The following is a 12,099-nucleotide window of genomic DNA, read 5'->3' on the forward strand; positions in this document are numbered from 1 at the left end:
AACCACTTTATATGGCCCTTGCCATCTGGCCAACAACTTATTCTCACTGCTGGGAAGTAAGAGAAGAACCTTATCCCCAACTTTAATCGATTTATTTTTGAAATGTTGATCATACCATTTCTTTTGGTAAACTTTTGCCTTGTGGACATTATCATGAGCTACCTTAATCAATTTCATTAATCTTTCTCTCATTTCCAATACATGTTCCACCACATTCTTCTGATGACCATCTTTACCTTCCCATACCTCTTTAATAACATCCAAGAGTCCCCTGGGTCGTCTCCCATATAACAATTCAAAAGGGCTAAACCCTGTAGACTCTTGTGGAACCTCACGATAGGCAAATAATAGAAAGGGCAACCATTTGTCCCACAGTTTTGGATCGTTATGTGCAAATTTCCTAAGCATGTTTTTCAAGGTTTGGTTATACCGTTCAGTCAACCCATCAGTTTGTGGATGATAAGGGGTAGTCCTGAGAGGCTGTATACCAAGAAGCTTATAAACTTCTAACAGAAAGGAAGATGTAAAGTTACTCCCCTGATCAGTAAGGATATGCTTAGGTAATCCAACCCTGCAAAACACCTTCAAAATTTCCTCTGCAACTCTTTTAGCAGTAACTGTGCGCATAGGTATGGCTTCAGGATACTTGGTACAGTAATCAACAATTGTAAGAATGAAACGGTTACCTTTGGAACTTCTTTCTAGTGGACCGATAATATCCATACCCACAGTATTAAATGGTTCATCAATTATTGGTAAGGGTATAAGCTCTGCTTTGGGAGGAGCTGAAGCAGTGTACTGACATATTGGGCAACTACGACAGTAAGTAGTGATCTCATCATAAACTCCAGGCCAATAGAACCGATAGAGTACTCTGGCCAAAGTTCTTTTATAACCCAAATGTCCAGCAACAGGAACATCATGCGCTAATTTCAAAATTTCTGGTCTAAACTTTTTTGGCACAACTAACTGTTGCACTTGTTCTCCTGTTTTTGGGTGACTACACACTCTATATAAAATATTGTTTTCCACCAGATAATAGGGTGTAACAAGCTGCTTACCACTTTCTGCAACCACTTTACTGTTAGTTAAACCTTGTTCATACAATGCATACAAGTCAATGTCCTGTTTTTGTTCAAATGCAATATCAGTGTCCCACAAGTCAGCATTTTTATACTTGCCATCCAGGGAAACTCTTCTCCTAGAGACATCCTGCTGTCCTGGAACTCTCAGAGGCTTTGATGATGGCGGCTCCATGATGTCCTCATGGAATGGGAAAATGTCCTCCAAAGTCTCACCTCTCTTGTGTGCCTTTGCTTTAGCTCTGGTAGTCACAGCAGACAGCTGGCTTTTCCCCATTAGCAAATCTTTGAATCCGGGTGTGGTTCTTCCAAGGATCACTGGTACTTGTAGTTCTGGAACAACAACTACTGGCATGGTAAAACATTTCTCATCCAACTGCAGGTCAATATTTGATGTGGAGTATTTTTTTGTATCTCCATGAACACAAGTAATTGGCACTTTGGGAGAGTCCATCTTCTGAGTTATTAGGTTCTCCTTTACCAAGCTTAGTTTACTGCCAGAATCAAGCAAAGCATCCACGTTCTGTCCATTAACTTGGATTGGCAGCATGAAGTCACTGCTAGCAAAAAACAATCCAGACTTTGTGCCTTTAGTGCTTTTCCTGGGGCAAAATTTAGCTATGTGTCCCTTTTCTTGGCAAATATAGCACATTTTTTCACTGGTGACAGTTTTTAATGGACTTCTAGCTTCTTGACTTCTCCCTCCAGAGAAAGTTCTGAATGGTTTGGCTGGGCCAGTTGCAGACCTGCTTAAGTCTCTCTTTGCTAGGATAAAGTCCTCTGCTAAAGAAATAGCTTTGTCAGCATTTTTGGGCCGATGTTTTTTAACCCAAGCAAGAACATCAGCTGGAAGAATTTGTAGAAACTGTTCAAGTATGATCGCTTCACTAATCTGCTCAGTCGTCTTGTTGTCTGGTTTCATCCATTTCATGTATAAGTCTTGCAGGCGAGTAAAGACTTCTCTTGGACCATCAGTGTAGCTGTACTTGAGTTCTCTGAACCTCTGTCTATAGGTTTCCTCACTGATGTCATATCGCCTTAGAATAGTCTCTTTAACCAAGTCATAGTTATTTGCATCATTCATGTTCATGTGGCTATATGCCAGTTGGGCTTGTCCAGTAAGATATGGCGCCAGTCTTACCACCCACTGTTCCTTAGGCCACTGACAGGTATGTGCAATTCTTTCAAATGTGGATAAATAGGCTTCAATATCATCTTCTGGAGAAAGTTTTGTCATGCGAGGGTCTTTCCAAGCAACAGGGGGTCTCAGGGTTTGAAACAGCTCCCTCCAGCGTTCATCCTGACGTCGCAATTCCTCGCAATTTCTCCTGGCTTCCTCCATTTGCCTTTTTTCAGCTTGGATCTGCTGCACAGTTAACCATTTCATAAGGTCAGCAATGCTCTCTGGTAAAGTCTTTTCAGAAGGCTCAGCAACACTTGGAGTTAATGGAGCAGCTGTGGCTCCTTGCACTTCTGCATCCTCCTCTAGCAGTGCTCTCTGTCTGACACCTTGACTTTCCATATTCACCAGTTTCCTTGCAACAGTTCGCTTTGCAGACTTAGTTGGTGGCTTTGCATTAATACGCCAGGAACGTGTCTTGTACATAACTCCCTTGTTTCTTTAGGCTTGAGTACTTACAGCAATACTCCAAAAATCATCCCGTTTCTGACACCATATGTGAAGCATGGGATTTTTTCAAAAAACAATCGGACCTTGATTGATGAAAAGAATCCAAGGAGTTTATTTCAGGAAGTCCAGTTTTAACAAAAAAAATAATTCTTCAGAAAATTTCCATAATGCATACAACAAACACCTTGTACCTCAGGCTGCTGTAGTCTCACAAACTATCCATCATGTGAACTTCACCAACACATACCCAGCTTTCTGGGAATTGGAATCATTTTATACCTTAGACATTTCCCATAATACTCTGCAGTTTTCCCTATAAAACCCTGGAGTTGCTGCAGACTTGCCTCTTATAAGATCAGGGGAGACACACCCAGTGCAACTCCACTCATGCAGGTAAATATGCAAAAACACTTTATAAATCCATGTTAATGTGAACAGTTCCTTAGTGTTAGTATATGGTTCCCAGATGGTAAGACAAGAAATAGTAGGAAAATAGAGCATTAGGTGGCCAGCCTAATGAGGAAAGAAAGAAATAAGAAGCAGTAATAGAACATTCACACAGAGATATTACCAGATCTGGGGACTTATGTACCACCACTAAGGTTACAAAGAAGAAATCACATGGAAACATAACACAAAATAGTTTACCTCTTCACACTAATGCAATGCAAAATACCGTCATTTGTATAAAGCACATGAGTGGCAGACAAACCTGAGAGCCTTCAATAGGCTCCCAGCTGTCATGGCAATGGACTGCCTGCCTCAGATCTTGTTCCAGGTGCCAGCAATTCTACCAAAAATGGCAGCTTTGACCAAGGCGTCATGGGCTTTAAAGGGGTATTCCCAACTCGCCCGCTCACCAACTAGCAAGCTGTGTGCTCTGTTCACTTCTTGGTGAATTGGTGGGCAGGGTTTCACTTGCTGTCTCCCAGACAAAGCCAGCTCTGCTATCTCTCTTCATAGCAGTACATGTTTGCAGTCAGTAATGAGGGATGGTATTACTGGAAGATGCACAATATGAAGCTGATGTAGCAGAGCTGAATTTCATACGTGATGAGAATCCCAAATTTGCATGCTACAGAAACAAGAGTCAGCTTGCAATAAACGTTTTAGGTCTGTGTGTTACATACAGAGGTAACAGACTCCCTGTCTCAGCCCTTATCAGCAAAATTTAATTAGCAAACCTGATAACTGGAAGAGGGAGATAAACAGCTCAGAAATATAAGATGCTCCGAGCACTCAGCTCCCCCTAACCTCCTGAGAGCAGGGATCTACGTCACTTGTCCTGGGCGGAGAGATAAGATCAGCCCCAGGTCTGTGGTTATGGAAACGCAGTGTAAACAATGAAGTGAATAAACTCAGATAGCGATCAAACAAAGCAGTTTTGATGAAGCAATGTATTTAGGCAAAGTCTTAAATCCACTTAAGCTAGAAGTATAGATAGGATCCTTGAGATGGGACAACCCCTTTAATGTCCACAGACAAGTCTTTGCAGACAAGTAGCGTTCGGATGGAGCCTTTCCTTCCATGTTGTCAAAGACCCTGTGTTTTAGGAAGTCTAAAGGGGGTCAGCAATTGCACAACATAGAGTTATCCTCCTGTTTGGAAGATTTCAGCTCTTTAGATCTTTACTAACCCAGGAAGCCACAAATGTGAAGAGTATCTATAATCGCCCGAATTAGGTCTTGCGTAACAGCTGATAAAGATGTGCCTTGCAGAGGCTCCAAGTCAGACAGAAACCAGGAGATTGAGCAAAGGGAGACATAGTTCCCACCTGACGGGGTGGAGCAGAGTGGTACAGAAGTATATTTGAGGACTACCTGGTTTGTTTATGGGTTAACTCCTAAAGCTGGAACAGGAGAAGGGCCCACTCTCAGGAGAGGTGACATCTACGTCTGAAAAATTTTGGAATAGTGACATTAATATTAGCACTTTAGGGGGGCAATAAAATGGGTATAATACACTAAGAGGAATTATGTATAGGGGCACTAAAAATGTCACTGTGCTGGGTCTAAGGGGTGCACTGGACTTTCTTGTGGCCCTAAAACAAGCCCTTGTTTTATAGGAGACACAAAAGGAATGGTACTACTGCTCTGTGGGTCTATGACAGTGAGGCTGCAGTTTCACAACAGTCGGACAGAAACAAGATGGGGATTACTGCTCTAAATAGTCTGGATGCAAGAACGCTGTTTCAATAAATAACTCATAGCCTGCTCTTTATATATTAAGCAATTTTATTAGGAAGTATTTAGTTCGCTCCTATATTGCATATATTAAGACATTGTTACCTTGTAGACAGTAAACCATTTCCTATTATTTCTTATAAATGCAGAATTTTCTATATAGCTCAACACCAAATATATGTCTTGGAAAGTAAATCCATGCATTTCCTGTGTTGTGCTTGTACCTCCTGTAAGACAGCAAGTTCTTGCCTATCCATCATTCTCTTTCACCGCTGTGTTTCTATATGGCTTCACAGCTGTGAGGACCAATTTGGACTTGTGGACTCCTGTATGGCAAGTATTTACCATCTTTGTTGTATTAGCATTCTACATCCTGTAGGTTATAGCCAGAACTCACTAGTGGATACTCTCTGTCATATCTTCATTGGGAGATGCTGGTGCATCCTGGTTTTCTGCCAGATTTAGCTTTTGTCTAAGTAATCAGCATTAAGGATGTATAAGAAAAGTAATTTGTGAGTTTGTATAAGCCATATTTTTATTTTCTGAAACTTGTATCAATCACCCTGTCCCTGGCGACTTTGTCCCATATTTACAGCATAGTTGCACCGTTACTCCAGCACTTTTTATATGTTGTGGGACACATTTACTAACCATTTACAGCAGAAATTAGAGCCATTTGCTCCATCTATGTCAGTTTGGAAAAGGGAAAATGGCCTGTTGTTTGGACACAATTTAGATATATTTAATGGGATTCTACTAAAGATGAGCGAACACTGTTCGGAACAGCCGTTCTGAACAGCACGCTCCCATAGAAATGAAGGTGCTTCCATTCATTTCTATGGGAGCGTGCTGTTCGGATCAGCTGATCCGAACAGTGTTCGCTCATCTCTAGATTCTACCATTAAAACTTTTTATTTTGGCGATCACACGTAGGAATAGCCTTTAGAAAGGCTATTCGTCTTTTACCTTTAGACAGGGTCTCCGCTGCGCCGTTCCTTAGAAATACCGGTTTATACTGGTATGCAAATGAGTTCTCTGGCAGAGATGGGGGTGGGCCCCAGCACTGAAAATGCGATGGGGGTGTCCCCACCGCTGCCAGATAAGTGTCTCCAAGCGCCGCCTCGTTCTTCGTCCGCAGCGTCATCTTCAATGTCTTCCGGCGCAAGCTTATAACTTCGAGCAGAGCAGACTGTGCAGGCGCACAGGTCACGGGAAAATGGCCGCTTGCACAGTATTGTTAGCGGCCATTTTCCCGTGGCCTGTACAGTCTGCTCTGCTAGGTTACGAGCCTGCACCGGAAGAAGACATTGAATATGATGCGGCGGACGAAGAAGGAGGCGGCGATTGGAGGCACTTCTCTGGCAGCAGTGGGAACGCCCCCATCGCATTTTCAGCATTAGGGCCCGCCCCCATCGCTACCAGAGAACTCATTTGCATACCGGTAAAAACTGGTATTTCTAAGGAACGGCACAGCAGAGACCACGTCTAAAGGTAAGGGATGAAAAGCCTTTCTAAAGGCTATTCTGACGTGTGAACGCCAAAAAAAAAAAGTTTTAATGGTAGAATCCCTTTAAGAATTGAAACTTTCTTGGACCCACCAGGTAATTTTGTGTATCCCTTCCTCTTAATGTTGATACAACTCTGGCTTCATACTGTGTGCAGCGAACAACTGATGTGGGACCCTGGAGTCAGACCCCACTGATCTCAAATAAATGACCTGTCCTAAAGATACAATCAGGGAGGCTAAGCCGTCATATTCTTCATTATAACTGTGTGAGAGGAGCTGTCTCACCAGCAGTAGTTCCCTTAGTGGAATCCCTTAGTTTTTTTTTCTGTCCACCTTGCAGTGTCTATATGTATATATCGGTAAGAAAGATGCCTTAAGTCAGTTATGTGATGTCACAAAGTGTTTCTTCCGTGTTAATCCGTTTGGGGAGTCCGCATGGGGAACCCCCGAACGTAATACCAAACGCAATTGCAAGCAGTGTGCAGTAAAAGCACATGAACCCCATAGACTATAATGGGGTTCGTATGCTTGCCACGCGCTGCCCGCACGAATCATGAAAGTAGATTGTGAACTACTTTTCTGTCCGCATGTTCTGTGCAGATATCTGGCAGCAAGCACACGGACCCCATTATAGTCTATGGGGTCTGCGTGCTTTTACTGCACAGCGCTTGCAATTGCGTTTGGCATTACGTTCGGGGGGGGGGGGGGGGTCCTCATGTGGATTTTCCCTTACGGAATACCAACGCAGATGTGATCCAACCCTTAGAATCAGAGCTCAGGAGTCAGAGATAAGTTACCAAATCTGACTCCAGGCTGAAGCTAAAATGATTCAATATTTTTAATTATATTATACAATTATTGATATTGTATAATTAGATACATAGATAGATATAACATTTTCTTAGCAATTCAGTCACTAGATTTTTCATGAATTAAAGGAGCTTTACTGGCTGTCTGTGATTTCTAAATGAGTGGTTTCTTCACAATTAGTTGCAAGGAAATACAAAACCTGAAAGTCTGCAAGTTGAACACTAGATGGCACTACCTTTCCTACCTTGTGTTTGGATGTAATTGTATAAGATCTTTATAACTATTAAAATACTATCTCAATAAAAATGTAGTTTTTGGTGAAATGTATTACTGATACAGCGCTATAATACTTTTTAGGGTTCTGAGATATAAAGGGTAATTTATTATTGAAGAGCACAGGAGTTATAACAATGGATTTAGACAAAAGCATTTATTAACTCATGACTTCTTTAATCCCCTTGTATATAAACCTCCTGACCTTTTTACATGCTATATGAAAATATCACGAGCGTTATTACTCCATTATATCATGGGAAAGACCACCATCGCAGTGAGATTTTTTCTATTTCTTATGTCCCATACATTTATATACTGCCAAGTTTTTACATATTTTTCTAATGCACAGTAGAAAGGTAAAAACATTAAAAGCCGCTAAGTTAAACTTCATCTTTTTGTCTGACCATTGAACAGTTTGACTGACAATAGAATGTTAGATCTATAATTGACATAAATAACCAGTAGTGATATGTTCTCCTTTAAATATTTCTACATTAAAGGGGTATTCTGATAACTGACATGTATGACATGACTATAGGATTCTATAGATACCTTATGTTTAAAGGTCTTGTCTGGTGACTGATGCAATGTAAGCACTTTTTTTTTTAAAGGATACATGGAATTGCTGAGTTCTTCCAGCTGAAATATAAGATTTGCAATCTGTGTTAGACATTTAATTTTCAGATATTGGCCCAATAAAGTCAACCTAAACAATGTAATAGCTTGACATGTATGTATTTATAAAAATGTATACAATGAAAATACAATGTAAAAAAATGACTAATATTGCATCTGATTAAAAAAAAACAAAAAACTGAAACAACATTTTAATCCAGAATCCTGCCATTTTGTAATGACATGAAGTGAAATGTGGTGTGGGTTAGACCTAACAGATAAAAACTGACAGGAGCATAACATGGAAGAATCTAACATTACGTCAAGGGCTATATAGGGACATCAAACAATTCTGCTACATCAATCGGACAACCTGCATTCATCTATATATCGGTGATATTCTAGGCAGTGAAGCACATCCACAGCTCTACATTATGGCAGTCAACTTGCATATCATGACAGAATTAAATGTTCTTGGAGCAAACTGCTCCAGTTTTGCTTCAGACAGCATAAAGGAACACTCCTGGTAAAATTGTTTCATTGTGTTAATACCTGGCCCAGGGCCTGAAGGTGTAGAGCGCTTTGAATCTCTATAACATCCTCCACCTCCTCAGGCCCTGCATCAGGTATAACACAATGAGTCAGTTGGATTAGTTGACTACTAGTGTTGCAAATACCCCTATGGTATGTCTGCCTGTGCATTATTTGATGGGTCTGGGTTTCTCATTGGACTTCCCTCTGGAGTTCCCAGCACCTGCCTTCTGATGCACTGAGATTCCTTAACTCCCAGTAAGTATCAGGGCTCTTGAATCAATAGGCCACACCACTGACTCTGAGTCTCTATTTTTCCACAGCCAGGCTTGGGCTCTTGATCTAACTCCAATTCATTCACAAAAATACTCTAATTAAATATATATATATTTTATTTTTTTATTTTTTTTGACTATTTTGGCTTTGGTTAGTGTCTAGTGTAATATAGATAGATTAACCTGAACTTGTATTTTGTTTCAGAGATCTGTACAGAGCTGCAGGATATGTTAGTGTGACTGAACATAAATAAAAATGCAAAGGAAGAAATGGGAAGTGAGAACTATGATTAAGATTCAGCAAGCATGGTGGATTTATGCTAATATTTGATGCAGGCCTATTTTAATACTTTAGTGGGCCCTATTCAAAGATTTCCTAAGTGGCCCCACATGAAAGCTCTGTGCTCTACCATTGTATTCAACTTCATCTGCGTTCTAAGGAGACAGATAGAGATTATTTGCCTTCTAATGAGATGTAAAGAGATGAGTTTTCTGTGTCCCCTATTTGGCTTGTGGCAAACTGCAAATGGCACTTCTTATGTCTTTCTTTCAACAATGATTTCTTCTTGCCACTCTTCCATAAAGGCCAGATTTGTGTAGTGCATGACTTATAGTTGTCCTGTGGACAGATTCTCCAAACTGAGCTGTGGATTTCTGCAGCTCCTCCAAAATGACCATGGGCCTCTTGGCTGCTTCTCTGACCAGTGCTCTCATTGCTTGACCTGTTAGTTTAGGTGTACAGCCATGTCTTGGTAGGTTTGCAGTTGTAGAATACTTTTTACATTTTTGGATGATGGATTGAACAGTGTTCCTTGGGATGCTCAACACTTGGGATATGTTTATATAACCTAACCCTGCTTTAAGATTCTCCACAACTTTATCTTTGACCTGTCTGATGAGTTCCTTGATCTTCATGATGCTGTTTGTTCACTAGTGTTCTCTAACAAATCACTGAGGCCTTCACAGAACAGGTGTATTTATACTGAGACTAAATTATACACAGATGGACTCTATTAACTAATTAAGTGACTTCTGAAGGTAATTGTGTGCACTGGATTTTATTTAAGAGTATCAGAGGGCTGGATACTTTTGCACATCCCACTTTTCAGATTTTTAGTTGGTTAAAATTTTGAAAACCATGTATCACTTCACAACTGTGTGTTACTGTGTGTTAGTCTATTACTTAAAATCTCAATAAAATACATTTAAGTTTGTGGTTGTAAGATGATAAAATGTGAAAAAGTTCAAAGGGTGTGAATACTTTTGCAAGGCACCATATATCCCTTTCGCTGCCAGGCACATACACTGTACGTGCTCCCAAGGTGGCACTTCAGTAGCGGAGGACGTAGTTACTACGTCCTCCCTACTAATGCCGAGATCTCTGGACTGCCTCAACATATCTTGATGCTTTAAAATGCATTTTAAAGAAGAGACTCTCGTCTTTAAAATGAATCCAGGGATTCGATGATTTTACTTACAGTCTTGGAGCAATTCACTGTTGAAAACACTATTTGGCATTGAGATCCAACTGCAGATCTCAATTCCCGACAGCGTTTCAACAGTGAATTGCTCCAAAACTGTACATCCAATCATCGACTTGATATCATTTTAAAGATGAGATTCTCCTCTTTAAAATGCAATTGAAAGCATCAAGATATGTTGATGCAGTCCAAAGATATAGAGCTCCAAAGTCCCCCCCCCCTCCTGTCTAAGCAAGCAATTTGCGATCTAACAAGAAAGGAAGAGGGACACAGAGCAGTGCAGCAGAGAGAGAGAGACAGAGAAACGATCTGACTCTCTGCATAACTTGTATGTGACAGCAGGAGGGGGGTGGCAGGGACTCTATTGTCCCTATTAACCCTTCTCCTGCCAATCAGAGCGTATACTACACATTTGTCTCTGATTGTCACATACAGTTATAATGTAATTCCCCCCTGAGCTTTACTAGTGGGGTATTCTTATTTTATACCTCCTGATCATAACCAGGAAGTTTGTTGGCACTGTGACCCAGACGTTTACCATTGTCCATGTCGCAGAGCCAACAAAAAAAAAGTCGCACCAAACACTTACACAACATATACATAAAGTCGCAAATAAAGTTTACATTTCACCCAATCCCTGTCCTGTCTATACCTGAGCTTTCTACAGTCTCTACGTCTCTAGTGATGTCCGTTACACACTAAAATAATAGTAATAACGATTATCACTAGAGATGAATGTATAGATTGCTAAAATTATTATAAGGGGATGGAAAATAACATTTTTATGTAAAGTCCTATTTAATTTGCATGCACAAAATGGGATGGCGCATTTCTGCGATTTTGGCGATTCTTTAACACCCGCCCCTGTAAATATATACATGTGTGGTATGTATGAACTCCTCACATATTGCAGTTTTATGGACAGTACATTATGTTTGCAGAAAGGGATTTCTTGAGCCGCACTTCAGTGGCAAATTTGAATTTTTGCGCAATTTTTGCTAGCAATCTCTGCCGCAAAGTTGAATGAAGGTGGTTGTACATATAAACTATTAAATTGTGTTTTTATATACGGTATGCTGTGTACTCTGAAAAAAGTTAGATTTTGGTATCACAGTCACAGTTTGATAGGTGCAGTATAGCTTTTTAACATAATAGTGAACAACAGCAAAATCCTGCTTGTCTTCTGTATTCGTGTTTTTGGGAGTCCGAGCTCTTGTTGTAGTTGATGTTTGCGGTACATATAGTATATATACACATTGTATACACCATAAGCTATTATTTTAAAAGTATTTTGTATATGAATGTGAGATTGAACATGAGTTTTAGGTGCAAATATGTGTTTTAGCGTATTTTTTTCTAAAAATTATTTGTGTTGGTCGCAAAGTTGCATGAAGGTGGATGTGGCTATCGATGACCCATTAAGACATTTGTAATCTTCAGGTTGTCTACTTTCAAAAAATATGTAGGGTTTAGGGGTTCACTTACTTTTCATGGTGTGTAATCCCTACATTTTATAGGATGATACTTTTTTAACATTTCCAGCTTCAAAGCAGAATTTTGTTCCTTCCAGTTCTAGCGATTTTCTGAAGACACGTGCATGCGGGTGCAAGCCATAGTGATATGAATGAACTCTGTACATGTTGAACTCTTATTTTTAGGAGGTTTGGTGCATTTAATTTTTTGTTTGGTTTCCGCTTTTAACAACTAAT

At 40.2% G+C, this 12,099-nt stretch overlaps 1 protein-coding gene across 3 annotated transcripts in view; it reads right to left on the reverse strand.

Annotated features, from left to right (window-relative positions):
• Positions 1 to 4,966: 4,966 nt before the first annotated feature.
• CCDC28B (coiled-coil domain containing 28B) overlaps positions 4,967 to 12,099 on the reverse strand; it is a 31,250-nt gene continuing 24,117 nt past the window's right edge. For all 3 annotated transcript variants that reach the window (XM_075264717.1, XM_075264716.1, XM_075264718.1), the window contains exons 5-6: positions 8,105 to 8,127; positions 4,967 to 5,367 (exon numbers count right to left, since the gene is read on the reverse strand). In XM_075264717.1, the coding sequence (XP_075120818.1) occupies positions 5,292 to 5,367; positions 8,105 to 8,127 (99 nt within the window). In that variant the 3' untranslated portion in view covers positions 4,967 to 5,291. The remainder of the gene's footprint in view (positions 5,368 to 8,104; positions 8,128 to 12,099) is intronic.

This window comes from Leptodactylus fuscus, chromosome 2 (assembly GCF_031893055.1).
Source record: "Leptodactylus fuscus isolate aLepFus1 chromosome 2, aLepFus1.hap2, whole genome shotgun sequence".
Classification (NCBI taxonomy): domain Eukaryota; kingdom Metazoa; phylum Chordata; class Amphibia; order Anura; family Leptodactylidae; genus Leptodactylus; species Leptodactylus fuscus.